This window comes from Pseudonaja textilis, chromosome 2 (assembly GCF_049901715.1).
Source record: "Pseudonaja textilis isolate UNSWEBS1 chromosome 2, rPseTex1.2, whole genome shotgun sequence".
Taxonomy (NCBI): Eukaryota; Metazoa; Chordata; class Lepidosauria; order Squamata; family Elapidae; genus Pseudonaja; species Pseudonaja textilis.
The window spans coordinates 88,161,558-88,177,597 of NC_141991.1; the positions used below are offsets into that span (position 1 = coordinate 88,161,558).

General features: G+C 36.1%; 1 protein-coding gene across 1 annotated transcript; it reads right to left on the minus strand.

Moving 5' to 3' along the window:
* Positions 1-11,304: 11,304 nt before the first annotated feature.
* Positions 11,305-15,758, minus strand: LOC113433487 (uncharacterized). The gene has a single exon (XM_087924543.1). It carries the CDS (start codon positions 15,730-15,732, stop codon positions 12,868-12,870), a length of 2,865 nt encoding a protein of 954 aa, XP_087780669.1. The 5' UTR covers positions 15,733-15,758; the 3' UTR covers positions 11,305-12,867.
* Between the last annotated feature and the right edge of the window lie 282 nt (positions 15,759-16,040).

Consider the following 16,040-nt stretch of genomic DNA (forward strand, 5'->3'; position numbering starts at 1 on the left):
TTTGCCATTCTGGGTAAAAATTGTGTTAGACCTTTGTGTCGGGGAATGTATGTGTCCATTGTTCAGAAACGTCTGCATAGCTGTTGCGTTTATATTTCTGCAAATGTTAACGTTCTGGCTAGGGGGCACTCAAACAGCAAAGCTCCAGCACCAAGTCAAATGAACCAATCAGCATGTAGAACACACACCTCAGCACAACGCATACTGGTGGTACTTGAGATTTGGGGGTCATACATATCATCCCATCTGCAACTATTTGCAATCTATGTTTACCTATCAACCCTTTGCAGCGTAGGTATGTGTCAGACAATTGTGGACAAGTCTAAAACTTTAGACATACTAGAAATTAGGGCATATGAGGAAGATGTGTGAAACAGCCACCCACCTCCCTGTGGGTTTGCTGTAGCTGGGAGTGGAAATGAGTCTGTGACAAAGCCATGGATTATTTAACTATAGAATGAGCCACACATGGCTGGGCTTAAATAACATATGCCACAGTTTGCAACCATAATAGCTGGTTTATGCCACCCAGGATCCTTTGGGAGAAGATGAGTTATAAGTACTATACCCATGACGAATCCAAGAAGACTTTATTATGCATTTAGCATGCCGCAAGCAAAGCATGCTATACTAAGAATTACTGAGGAAAGAATTGCAACGAAGAGCAAAAGGCATGACACAAAATCCTGTGAAGAATAATTAAAATGCCTGAATAAATTTAGCTTAGAAAGAGAAGGCTAAGGAGAGACATGATAGTGGTCTTCTGGCACTTAAGGGCTGCAGTCGTTATAGGTAGGACAAGAAGTAATAGGTACAAGCATTATCAAGAGGGATTCAAAACGAGGAAGAATTTCCTGCTTCCTGGATTTGCAGGTGCTCCATTACTGGAGGTTTTCAAACAAATATTTGTTTCAATAGTCCGAGGATTTATGCCTTTAAATTGGTTGTCCTACCAGTCCTATGATTCTAAAGGAACTCAGTGTGTATGTGCCCCTTGTCACATAACATACTTTAACCAAGCCTTATAACTTACCATATTGTCTGAATTCCTTGGCTGCCATTTCTGCTTTTTGGAATCTGGGATTTCTGACCTCTGGAATTCAGATGTATAGGAGTAATGTATTCCTCAGTTTACTCAGCAAAACTGCACTACTACTCAGCAAAAGATTTTCAAAGCAGTACTACAGAATAAAGCTAAGCAACAATATTAAGCACATTTCAATTCTAATCTATTTATTAAGTCATTAGTATTTCTGTGACACTAGAATTCAAAGTGAAGGTATTTATTATTTTAAATTTATTTTCCTTGCAGATCTTATTGAAGTCAATATATCAATGTACATTTATTTTTTTCTTAATTTATTCCATATTGTCAATATGCATATATGGAAAAATGGCTGAAATATCTTTTGAGTTTGTTTTTATTTTGTTTTTCCTCTCAATAAATGAAATACTACATTCTGGATGTGTATCTTACTCCAATTTCAATTTATTTACTTCCTAATTGTTAACCTATGAATAGTAAGGATATTTTTGAAAACTTTTAAATGAACAAAATAGAGCTACCATATGTATAGCTGCAAAAATCTGTCCTCCAAAGAAATAATGAAAAGTCTCAGATTTTTATAACTCTGATAGGGTAGCTCAAAAAAGAGGATGTTTATCATCTCAAAAAATACACTGGAAAATTATCCTTCTTTCTTCACAAGAAAATTCATTCTAGAAGCTGAAGTCACTTCCCAAATGTCTTCATTGCTCCAGGATTGGCTGTGATTTCATATTGTAATGTCATTTCCTCTTCTACAATTTGGTCAATTACTGAAACTCCTGGAAAGGTCATTTGTTTTTGCAACTCTAGTGATTCCCTACTTTTGCTTACCCCACATCCTACTAAAGTCACTTTAACCAAAATTGCAAGTTGAAATGCGGTTTGACAGCTCTTCAGCTTCCCATCATAGGAATTGATCAGAGTATTGTGCATAGAGGTAGGCAATATAAAGAAAGGGCCTGTACGGACTAGAGTAGGGTTGTCAAACTCTCCGTGTTGTGGTGTCATCACATGATGTATTGGAACTTTTCCCCCCTTCACTAAACTGGGCATGGGCATGGCCAGCGCATGATGTATCCGGGCCACCGGCCATGGGTTTGACAGCCCTGGACTGGAGTGTAATTAATTTGCTTTTCTTTCTTTTAGCAAGGAATGGATGTGTTTTCGTTGTTGCTGCTGCCATACCTGTGACAACTTGGAGCAGGACACTGATTTTAGTTGCTTAATAGTAACAGTGAAGTGCCTTTTGGGGATTAGGGAATGAAATCACTTTCATAATCAAACTAGAGTTGAAGAAATACTTTGTATAAAGAGTTGCTATCAATATGTTCATGTACCACAACATAACTTAGAGCTACTTGTATCAATCCAATTTAATTTTCAGATTGGATTTTCAAGGATACATGGGAATAATGGAGACAAGAAATGGTGATACAAAATAGAAGGATGATAGTCATGTAGGATATTAAGAAAAAATAATATGCAGCATTGCTTTCTATAGAATTTTATTTTTTATTGTTAATTTCTTGAGGTGGGAAGCATATAATTTAATAAAACTAACAACTAGGGCAACGACTGTTAAGAAAGTACAGAATGGGAATAAAACAATTAAAATCCTAATTATTAAAAATTAAAAGCTTGACAGAAAGATATATTGGGTCTCCATACTATGGATACCACATAGGAGGTCTTTTTATCTTTCGAAGGTTGCTCCTGCTGATATGAGTAGTTGAGCTGGTTCATAGTGGGGAAAAGCACTTTACAAGTAGTAGACACTACCTTGTTTAGGACTTTCTAGATCAATAATAACATTTTGAACAGCCAATTGAATAGGCAATTGATAACCAGTCCAAATATTTTAGGAAAGGAATGATTCAATACCTGTATCCTGCATCAACAGCCTAGTTGCTGCAAATTGTATTGTTTTCAAGTTATGGCCACTTTCAATTATGTCCCCGTATAAGCAGATTACAATAGTTCAGGTGGGTTGTAACCAAAGTATAGGTAACTATTGCTGAGTCATGGTTGTACAAATGTGCTCCTTGTCACAGTGGCATTTGCAAGTGCAAGTTAGATATCAGAAAACTCATCAAACTGCAAATTTTCATCTCAGCCTCTCAGGCTTTTCCTTATTAAAATCACTTCCATTTTATCTTGATTTAATTTCAGCTTGTTCTCTCTGATCCAGCCCATTATTGAGATTAATCATTAGACAGCTTTGTACTGTACTGATTACTTCCTTGGAGTTAGAGGGTAAGGATCAGTAGTACTGAATGCCACCAGTTTACTAATGGCACCTAACTCCTAAGCTCCAGATGGCCTCTCCCACGCATTTTCATTTATATGTTAAAAACTGGAGCACGACTTTTTGAATATGACATCACATGAAGGATTAGAACCATATTAAAACAGTGCCTTCAAGGATACCATGGTTGATGGTATTGAAAGATACTGGTCCAGGAGAATTGGCGGGATTGCATTCCATCTTCCAATTTCCAGCATATGGCAGACCAAATCAGCCTCAGTATATCCCAGATGCTCCGGAAAAATCAGTTTAATCCAATTACAGTCTATAGCTGGGAGGCCACTGCATTCTCAATCACCTTGCTTCAGAATAGAATATTTGAGATTGAACAATAATTCAGTTTTCTGGGTCAAAAATGGCTTTTAAAAGAAAGGATGTTGGGTTTTTTATGACTAGTGGGTTATAGGAATACATCCTGTGCTTCCTTAACTATGGAGCAGTCTAAGCTGGACTGATTTAATCATCCAATAAGGCAAGGATCAAAGAAATTAGCAGTTGCTCTTATTTCTCCACCTGTCTACATTCTGTCTACTTCAAGCTCTGCAAGTTGAAAGGAAACCACTTGAATTTGACAAGCACCTTACCAAGCTTACTTCTCTAAAGATTTCCTCCATACAAGAGTCCAAATTAAGGTGAATCAGATCAACTTTGTACACAAAGAATGATAGAAAATTCTCATAGTTACCATCAGTTCCTTCTCTCAATCTCTTGATAGAAAATAGACTAATGTGGCATAGCTGGCCTATTGTGTATAGCTGCAGAGGAAGAAGAAATGATGCCCTCTTGGCTACTCTTACTACCACAAAACATGTTTCTCAAGCCAGCCTGAAGAAGGAACTTATTGCATGTTCAAACCAATTCATTGTGAAAGTTCCTCCATTTGCATTCCAACCTACTCATGCACTTCATTGCTCTTGTTTGCTTGGTAAACCAAGAAGCTGGTTGATTCTTCAATCATTTTAAGGATTCAGCTCTACTGGAAAAAAAAGGGTACTTAGAAATGATAGTGCCAAGTGATCAGTCCATTTCAGCATTCTACAGATTAACCAGAACTTCAGCGGTATCAACTGCTGAAGCTCTCCAAATGCATTAAAAAATGTCCAGATCCATCAGCTACCTAGGTTAACTAACTCATCATTTCTGCAGGGGTTAATTGCAATTGCAGTCTAAAACTGGCCAGAAAGCAACCTAGTGATGACAACATGGAGCTTTGCTATCTAAAACACCATCAGCAGCTAGAATACCAAATTCAGCAGATGTCTTATTGCATACATGGAGCCAAGTACAGATTACTGTAGCTCTACATCTGTCATGGCAGATGAGCTTCTGAACACTCCTGATTCGGCAACTGTGGTATGGAAAAGCTCTAGAACTGGGAGACATTACAGCTCTAGCATTGTGAGGGATTATGACTAGCTAAGGAAAAGTGTTGTTGAGTAAGGTGGCAGTACACTAAGAGAGAATCCAGATATATTCTGGCCACCAAAATACAGCAAGAAGCACTCTGCTTTGGCAGTTTTTGGACAAAGCTTCTGGCCAGTCAGATGGAATTCCTATAAACCACAGCTTACCAAGCTTGACTTGCTGTGGCACAGACTATCTCAGCAGACAGAAAAAAGATTAACTAATATTTATTGGGATAACATCTCTCAAAGGGACAAATATCTTACATAGGAATTGATCCTACTAACCCAAAGCGGCAATTGTTTTATCTCAGAGAAAAGGGTGATGCAACTTTTGCAACCGTGTAAATTTAGAAATCTAATCCTGAAAACATTCTCCTAGCTTCTTTCTTCCAAATGGGTACTGAAAAATAACCACATTTAAATACATTGACTTACAGAAATATAAATCTGTGGAGTCAAACAGACTTCCTTAACAGAAATAGAGGTGGGAAATATACACTCATAAACTTTGAAATATATGACATCTTTATTTCTTTATGTCCATGCTGACATTTATACCAACAACCTAGATAAATTAAACATCTGCAGTTGTTTTTAACAACCTTCTTTAAGCAAGTAAACAACATGAAATCAATGTAATAATACAAGTTTATGGGGCTGAGTGAAGCATTTTTTTGAGTTCACATATTTTGTAGTAACCTCAGCAAAATATGCTGTGTATTTTGTTTTACTTTAGTAACTCATGTTTTATCTATTTATACTCTCGGCTTTTTTGTGTATATTGTAAGTAATGAAAATTATATTCAATTCATTGTGGTGCTCTATTTTTTCTCACATTTATTATATTTCTAGACTAAAAAAGAGCTCCTGGTTTTGTTTTCTTGTCCTTCTGCTTTTCTCTGTCTCTCATAACACAAGAAACAGGAAGCATCTAGTTAACAAAGCAGTCCATAATTGAACAATATACATACAAAAGCAATTTGCATCAATGCATGTTTTTAAAAGTGATTGGCTTCAGTCTAGTTTTTCACTTGTATCAAAAATGCCCTACTCAGTTTTAAGTAAAATTAAAATCTCCTGACATTTAGAAGACAAAAGGTAGGTACTAGGCATTGTAAATTTGATCTGAGAAATGGTAAAACAAGGAATCTATTTAACCTTTTCTTCTGAAGTTTTTTATTTTGTTATAGTAGTGGTCATTATCTGAAGTTTTTGATCTGAAGGTCATTATCTGAAGACAAGACAAGGACAGCCATGTATCTGGACCTGATGGCCAGTGACCCCGTGGCAGACCCCAAAGAAGGTGGATGGATTGCATCAAAGAGGACATAAAATACATGGGCGTTGCCCTGAAAATGTCCTGGAGCGACCCAAATGGAGATGTCTTTGTCGACAAGTGGATCCTGCCATAGCACAGGATTAACACTAGGAAAAAGAAGAAGAAATTCATTATCTGAAATTTCCTGTTTTTTCCTTTGATGTTTTGGGTGAAAAAATATACATGCTAACATTGCAGGACTTTAAAAATGATGTATATGATTTGTGGTGCCAAGTCTATATTTTTCCACTAAACCAAAATTTGATGACCTTCCCTAAGATCTTCCCAAAAACATCCAGATATAACTCTCTGTACTTAATGGATATTTACTAAAACTTCGAGCTCTCTACAAGCTTCTTGGAAAGATGGGTATGTATGCAGATATTTGGATTGACATCTCATCCCATTTTATACTTCCAAGAGAATAGCTCATGAAAATGTTTTCAAAATAATATCTTTTTAAAATAATAGTAAAGCAGAAACGATGGTGTTTATATGGATTCAGCATTATTCAGGAAAGATTTCCTGCTCTTGTCCTTATTTTTTCCTGCTGTTGTTCGAGGCAGCAGCACACAAGAAATCTAAGTTTTGGGAAACTTAGAAACTAAGTTTGTCCTATTCAATTAAACCATTTGTTAAGACATAGCAGGAAATCAATGAGGAATTTATCAAACAAATAGGATCACATTTACTTGGAAGTTCTTTATTTTGAGTGAAATTTTTGTTTTTTTTTGTCATCGAAAAGATGAGGATGTAAGCAAACTACTCTCAGCAGCAAATGCAAAATAGAGAAGAATTCTTCTAGGCATGTTGCTCAATGTTACTTCCCCATGCTCACTATTGTGCCCATCCCCATTCAGATGAATAAAGTTTTCCTAATAGAGAGTTGCTAATCAGTTATGTTTGCCAAAGTCAATTACATTTCTTAACCATCTAACTGTGAAGTAGAAACAACTTTGAATTTAAAAAAAAAATTTTTTTTGAATAAACCTGCAAGTGAAAAGCAACTGTTAAAAAAAATCATTTAAATTAAGCACTAGGTACCATAAAACCCCAAAATGAAACAATCCGGTAGATATTTTAATTTGCCATATCTTTTTGCCAGTAATTGTTGTGTTTCAAGGTTGCTGAAGTGCACACACATTGTCAGATTCCAGATCAGTGCTAGACCCTGAATCATGGCTTATAACAGTAATTTAAGCACGATCTTTTTAATATTTTTTTCCAGAATTCTGTTTACCAATATTGACATGCAGGGCATAATTCAGAGAGATAAATGTGTATGTAACGAAGCACATCTGTTTGTGGAAGGGGCTACTTTTGTTTTTATTTGTTGTCAGCAGTTGATTAAGTCAACTGCCTAATCAAGAAGCTCAGGCTGGCATTGTCTGCACATTTATCTGGAAGCATTACCCTTCGAATTCAGAGCCTGCTCGTTAAAAAAGGTGCATAGGATTGTATAGATAATTCATTAGAAAATGAATTATCTTTCTTTACAGATAGTCCTTGAGTTATGATCACAATTAAGCCCAACATTTCTGTTGCTAAGCAAGACATTTCTTTTATGAATTTTGCCCCATCTTTTCTTGCTACAGTTCAATGAATCACTGCAGTTGTTTAAGTTAGTAACATACTGTTCCCCCCCCAAAATATGACCTACTCCAAAAGTAAACCCTAGCTTGATTTTTACCCATGCACCCAATATAAGCCCTCCCCCCCAAAAGCCCTGATTAAGCCCCCATCCACTCCAGGGTGCACTGGTAAAAATTAAGCTAGGGTGGGAATTGGGGGTGGAGCTGCCCTACTACTTACCTTTGGACAATTGCAGCCAGGCCTCGCACACCCCAACACCTGCCTTGCCGGCCCATTTCTTCTGCAGCCAGCAAGGCTTTCCTGAAGGCCTCTGTAGCCAATACAGATGGTATCGGCTGCAGAGGCCTTCAGAAAAGCCTTTCCAGATGAAAAAGTTCCTCAAGGCCCCTGACAGCGAAAAGGAGGCCGGGGGCAATGCACACAAATGAGGTCAGTGGACAACACCCTCCCCGCAAAATAAGACCTGGTGTCTTTTTTGGTGGCAAAAAATTATAAGACAAAGTCTTATTTTCGGAGAAACACGGGTAGTTGTTCAGTGAATCTGGCTTCCCCATTACTCCTCAGAAGGTTGCAAAAGGTGATCACATGGCCTTGGGACGCTGCAACCATCATAGATATGAACCAGTTGCCAGGTGGCTGAATTCTGATCACGTGACCATGGGGATGCTGCAATGGTTGTAAGTGTGAAAAACAGTCATAAGTCACTTTTTCAGTGATGTAACTTTGATCAATCATTAAATGCATTGTTGTAAGTCAAGGCCTATCTGTAATTGCTTTTAAAACACACCCACATCAAGCTATGTTTAGCACCTCTAATTCACTACTATTTTTGAACTCTTCTGAGTGATATTTTCCCCTCTTGGTTTTCTTAGCACTTAGTATTAAAATAACATTATACATTTGGGCCCATCCAGGCCAGTGTAATTAAATGCCCCTCCTCTTCCCAAACAACTCCTGGCTGTTTTAAAAATTTCCCTTGCAATATGTATAAGGCATATTTTTTCCCAGAGATATTTTTTTCATGCTTCCTATTGAACAACTGTAAGGTGCTCTAATTTAGCAGTGCTTTGTGAGCCTGATGCATTCACACCATGTTGCTTATTTTCTTTTTGAAAAGTTTTCTGTTATTTTTTCCAAAGCTGTTTTCTTGCAGCATTCAGAAAATTGCCTGCTTTTTAGTTCTTTTTCTTCCCTTGTATGTTTGAGCCTCCTTTTGTTTCACACCTCTACTAAGTTGCAAAATACTGCTGACACCAGAATCAATTATATCTGTGAAGAGCTATCTGAAAAAGGTTCCAGGGATAGTTGATGTTTCTAATTAAAAAAGAAAGAGGCGTGATTAAGTCAAAAGATATTTCGTGTTAGTTTGGTTATTCCTTGGATCATTATGTACAGGTCTTCAATAACTAAAAAAGCAAACAAAGCACTTCCTATCTCTCCTTATGAATGCTCTTTATGAGATTTGGGCTGTTTGGGAGCTGTTTTAACTTGACTCATATCTGCTTGCAGAATCAGGAAAAACTGGTCTCCATCTCTTGGGTTGCAGGTAGACCATATATGGCGTGGAAGAGCAAAGGCCCACATGCTGGCTTTAAATTTACAATGTTATATAATAATACTGCCACCTAATGGATACCTGCATTATTGTTTAAATCTTAATGTTGGTAGTTGGTGCTATTTCAAATAAAAACAAATCAAAACGGATAATAAGGGACCTTGCAGGTCTTCTAGTCCAACCCCACCCCTTGCAAAGCAGGAGGAGACACTATATACCATTGCAGACAAATGGCTGCCCAGTCCTTTCTTAAAAGCCTCCAGTGTTAGAAAGCTGCTGAAACCTCAAAAATTGCATAGCTTTTGCTTATTTCTTGAGGCAATATTATTTCAGAATTGGAACTGCGTATTAATTCAAAATGAGGTATCATTTCTAAATAAGCTAAAAAAATCCCCAACCTTTATATATATTGAGGCTTTGACTTGCAGGTCATATTCATCTCAAGAGTTATTGGTTTTTCATAATATTTTTATTAATTTTTTAAGGAAAAGGGAAAATACAGGAACAAGAGGGGAAAAAGGGGAAATGGAGTAGAAATAAGGAATTTACAAACATAAAATTAGGCTAAAATGTTCAATCTTTCATTGATTTTTTTAAGTAACTGAATATACTATATTGTTTTTAAAACTACAAATGTTAAAATCTAATGTCTGAATATGAACAGCATTAATAACAGTACAAATCATAAGGTGAAACTTTGAACTATAGTAATTTCTGAGGAATTAAATATTTAATATAATAGAAATATAAATTTTAGATGGGCTGCAACTATGTATGTGGAGTTATGTGGGGAAAGTTTGATGACTACCATAAGATCTTAGAAAATGTGGAATATATTTTTCTTTTCCCTGCTTTTCATTTACAGCTGTTTTGCTTTAGTTACATAACTTTCATGGACTGGTTTAGATGGTATATTTCGATTTATGCATCTCACGAACCAGTTTTAGTAGACCTTGGTTTAGAGCATTTTTTAGATCTAGACAGTTTGGTTTGTTACCTGTAGTTCAACAGTGTTTCCCAAATTTGTGTGAATTAACCAAAATTTGTTAAAAAACGTTTTTTCTTTGAGCATGGGAAAGAAAAAATAAAACTGGAAAAATAAAAAAGATGCAATGATGTGGCTTTTCATTTATAATTATAAATCTACCCCTTTCTCTAAAGTAATATCAAGGTTCTGTACTGCTTATGTATCTGTAGTTAAAACAAAGGTTTTGAATTGTTGAGAATCTGCTAAAGTAGAGGGAAGAATTGGAGGCAGATGAGCTATGACAGAATTGGTTAGATAAATTGCAGTGCTAAAGGTGTTCCTTCATTGCCTACAGCCCACCTACCTCTCTTTTTCTGCGCTTCAGTAGGCAAACATTTTGGGATGAGGGACACATTTGAATTTGGGTACAGGGAATGAGAACTCTTACAAAATGGCTTTTATGCATGTGGAAAAGATTAGAATGGTCATAAAATGACTATTATGGAAGGTGGAATCGGCCACAGATCAAACTGGCAAGCTTGTCCCTCATCATCCCATGTAATGCCATCCTGAATCTCCCTCCAATGCTATTTACCACTCTACCTTAACTTTCTGGAGTGGTAGGCATATTTTTAATACAGCACTCCATTCAATAGAAGAATGGTTTTCATCTGTTCTCCAGCTTCCTGGCATGGAAATCAATAATTGGTTATCTGTTGCCCTTCTCTATTATCTGTTCCTTGTAGTAGGAGCTAAAAGATACTTAATTATCCTAAGTAAGAAACAATCACATTGCTTCCAACCATCTTTCCTTCGATGCAACTCAGACTAGGTGTGTACATGTTTACAAGAAAGTTAATCATGGGGAGAGCTAAATTGTTCTTGAGAGTTTCAGAATGAATATCCAAATTATAGTCCTGAACTATAGGAATATTTCTATTAAACATATGTATGACTAGAGAAAAGCAAGAAAACAAAATCAAACATGCAAAAGGAAACAACACAACACTTTTATGTATAGCAGTAGAACAAGTACAGATTCACATTGCTCTAGAATCATCCAAAAAGCATACTCAATATAATTTACATAAGATTTACATAAGATTCCACTTGGCTACTTTTCTATCATTTCAAAACAACACATATTACAAAGTTTATAGAAATACAAAATATATGAATAAGTAAGAAGATGCTGGAGAAGTTTACTTCACAAATATAATTTTTAATCACATTTTTGTTTTAAAAGGTATGCTTTATGCTTTTACCAAAATTCAACAGCTTTCTAATCATTACAGACAGCTTTGTTCTCCAGAAAGGAATCCTAAATAGAGATGGCAGATATGCATTGTGGATATTAAATCATCTGAAAATATTTTCTATTGATTTAATAAATTCAAATTAGAAATAGGTCTCAATAATTATCATTAGATTCAAAACTGAATAATTTCTCTAATTCAACTACATTAATGATTTTTCAATATACATTTAAACACAAATGCAACTTACACTGTTTACAAGCTTAAATCTGTATTGTCTATTAACCTTAATATATTTTGGGACAGAACGAATTACAATTTTAAACTTGAATTCTCATTATTGTATCTAATTAGACATCCTAGTTATTCCCATTTTAGCTCTGCTATTTGCTGTTGGGCATCTCTCTGGTTGCAATCCCATCCAATTCTGATGAATATAGAATTATATTGACTTTAGCTATAGAATTATATTACCATCAAGTCAGAAATCTCATTGCCATAAATGATCATATGATCAGTGAAATACAGGCATCCTTTCTTTTCTGTTTTTCTTGGAGATGTTCAGTAAAATCATTTGATATAGAAGTAAACACCGCTGACTTTAATAAAATGTATGCCCAGTAAGTTTGCTGAAAACTGGAGAAGTCCAAGTCTGTTTAATGTTTCATGAGAATAAAACCCATTGAATATACAGTAGTTGCCCTCACTTCTGGATAAAAATGCTAGAAATGTATTATAAGTTTAGTTTTTAGGTATAACATTTCCTGCTCACAAATATAAATAGTAAAGCAACACAGATCAGCATGAAAAGCTCTACCTGAAAACATGAAGAAAATAAGTGTTTCTTAAAATTCTGGTTTTTTTTTTTTTTTACTATTTCTCAATGAAAGGAAAAAGAAACCTGCATAAGAAGCAATGGCAAATAACAGATAGGAACATTTGTACAGGTAGTCCTCAACTTATAACAGTTCATTTAGTGACCGTTTGAAGTTACGACACCACTGAAAAAAGTGGCTTGTGACCATTTTTCACATTTATGACCATTGTAGCATCCCCACGGTCACATGATCAAAATCCATACGCTTGGCAATTGACTCAGATTTATGACGGTTGCAGTGTCCTGGGGTCATGTGATCCCCTTTAGTGACCTTCTGACAAGCAAAGCCAATGGGGAAGCCAGATTCGCTTAATAACCATGTGGACTTACTTAAGAACTGCAGTGATTCACTTAACAACTGACCAAGAAGGGTCATAAACCAGGGCACTTAACAAATGTTCCGCTTAACAACAGAAATTTTAGCCTCAATTGTGGCCATACGCCAAGGACTACCTTTAATGATCATTTGTAAAGAGATGTGCTGATGAAGCATCCTGTAGCTATTCTTTACAAGGAATTGGTGTGTGTGTGTGTGTGTGTCTTTATGGAATTTCATCAGGAACAAATCCAGCCAAAACAGGATTTTCATTTTCTTTTCCGTCTCCTGTTTTCATAGCCATATTGAGCCTGTGACAAAACAATGGAATTTCCCGCTCATCTTCCGGCCATTTGAGGTAAGTTTTCGTCTTTAGCAATTTCCTCATTCTGTGATAGGGGGAAAGGTATTCAGCAGGAATGTCTTCCAGGAAGATAAGAACCAGGACGTCCTTATGGTCATCAAAGATGCGAAAACTTGCTACTTGTATCTCCTTGGAGCACCACTCGCTTTCCAGGTAGTGGCGACTTATTATACAAATAGTCTTCCTGCTTGAGTAGATATTATCCACAATGTTTTCAATGATGGACCGTCCTGGCTCGAAGTCCCGGTGATGCAAGCAAACTTTCCAGTTATATTGCTTTTCCAGCACTGGAAGTAGGTTGTCCTCTACCCATTTTTCATCATGGGTGTTGTAGGAAAGAAATGCATCATACTCGTATCCCGCACCTTGCCCCTTCCTTTTTTGCTTCTTGTCAATATAATAAGCAAGCAATAGATGAAACATATAGACCATGTGAAATTTCCATTGATAAAAGAAACAGATAAGCATGAGTGAAAGAACTGCTGTTGCATTTGCAATAAACAGGATAAATTCATAATCAATAAAGCAAGAAGATGTGTTAAAAGTCCAGAGCGGCTTTCCCTTATATGTTTGAGGGAAAGCGCAAGTGTACTGATAGAAATGGAGCACCTGAGTTTTAGGATTCTGCAGTGACCACTGGATGAACATTTGGTTGCTACATGTACAGATGAAATTGTTTTGCCTGAGATCCAGGAAAAAAAGGGAAGGTAAAGTGCTTAATTGCTCTTCAGTGATAACGTCTATGTCATTTTCAGTAGCTCTGAAGAGAGTCAGTCTTGAAAGGTTGGCACTGAGAAAAAAATTGAGAGACTTCAGCCCATTTCTATTCAGGTGCAATTGTTTCAGCTTTGATATGGGGTGGAATAAAGAACTGCTTAGTGAACTAAGTTTATTGTTGCTCAAATCAAGCTCTTGAAGAGTAGGAGTAAAGGTGAATGTCTCCGGCTCTAAAGAAGAGATGGCCAAATTGCCTGCGTGGAGCTGCACAATGGACTCCAAACCATCTAAAAAATTCGCTGGAAAATATTTAAGTCCATTACCACCCTGGCTGTTTATCGCTAGTTTCTTTAAATACCTTAAAAGTTTAAAGGGTGGGTTGGCAAGCCTTTTTGAGGATTCATAGCTGATGTAATTATTAAAAAGATCAAGGTCTGCTAAAGAGCTTGCCCCTTGAAAAAAGTCTGCCCGAAAAGTTTTTTTACCAATCCTGTTATGTCCAAGGATAAGAATCTGTAAATTGCTCAGACCTTCAAAGGCTCCTGGTGCTATTGTGTCAATCCTATTGTCTGCCAGATTAAGAACCTGAAGAGAAGAAAGATTCTTAAAAATGCCCTTCTCTATGGTTTTCAGATTATTTTGTCTGAGCACCAACACTTCCAGTTTATTTAGGCTTCCTGAGAAAGGTTGTGTGATTGTTTCTAAAGCAGTTTGCCCTAGATTTAGTTCTTGCAAATTGTTTAGATTATCAAAGTAATGTGAAGAGACAAAACCAATCTGGTTTCCATTGATGTAGAAGGCCTTTATATTATTTAAATATCTGAAATCATCAGAAGCAATTTTCTTGATGTCATTAAAGCTAAGATCCAGGCTTTCTAATAATGATACATTAGGAGTAATATTTGGTACAAGAGTTGGTATGTTGTTTGTCCAAGAAATGGAATGCAACAAATTTAGTGATTGAAAAGATGCCATTGGTAGCCTTTTCAACTTATTAAATGACATATTCAAAAACTTTAAATGTGTACAGTTTTCAAAAGCTTCTGCCTTAATATTTGTGAACATATTGCCTTGAAAGTTAAGACTTTGCACTTGCTGGTGCCATTGGCATATGTTTTCTAGAAGATTATCTGATTCGGTTATGTTTAACTGGTTTAGGTGGATAATCTCTAACTGAGAACAATTCAGCATTTGAATCACTTTTGAGATTTCAGATGGCTTCATTGCTATTCCTCCTAAATACAATGCTTTTAAGCCTTCCAGAAAGCAAGGATCTTCTATTTCCCATAAAATAGTCTTGGCAATGGCAAAAGATAAATCAAGTGAAAAAAGTCTTTGCAGAACTGGAGTTGTAATATTAATGAGGGAAATTGGATTATTGGATATATCTAGTTCAAGCAATGGAGGTGCACTAGTAATTTCTTTGGTTGAGAAGTTTGCCAAGCCATTATCTTTGATGTGCAACTCTCTTAAAGATCCCATATTAAAGACAGCATGCATAGCATTCAAGGTATACAGTTTGTTTGAAGATAAATCAATTACCTTTAAATTCTCCAAGTTGGCAAAGGCAGAAGGATTGATCTTGGATATTTTATTTCTGGCAAGTAGTAAGGTGGTAAGGTTCATGAGTCCATCAAACATAGAACTGGAGAGAAACTGCAGCTGATTTACACTAAGATTCAAAAATTCCAAGTGGCTTGTATGAATGAAAGCACCGTCTTCAATTTTATTTATGTTATTCTGGGAAATGTTGAGAGCTTGCAAACAGCTGAAGTTCTTGAAGTCATTCTTCTCCAGACTTTGGATACTGTTCTGAGATAAATCCAAAAACACAAGTTTAGTTGGTAGATAGGTTGGGACTTCTAACAAATTCTGATTGTAGCATAGAACTTTTGTTTTGTTCCCAAAGGTGTTATGGATCTCACACTTGTTAAATGTGTAAGAAGTTACTGTTTGATCTTGATTAAACACAAAAAGCCACATTGATAGAACTATCTGAAAAAACATCATCTAGACAATTTTTACAGCACTGTGATTTTGAGAGTCTGAAATGGTTGTTACGGCTGTGAAATATTTGTATATTGATTGTGTAACAAGAGGAAGGTCCTGGATGAGAAATATCAAAAATAGAATGTGAACTTCTTTTTTTGAGCATGACACTTTCTTATTTTGCCTTCCTTGTATTTCTTAGAGAAAAAGGAAGCAAAACTGGTGGATATGAATTTGCAATTTAATTTCTATATGTTCTGGATTTGGTTTAACAAGTACGTAGATATTTAGAGTGGTTTTGATTGGAAATTCACTGTAACTATCTGTAA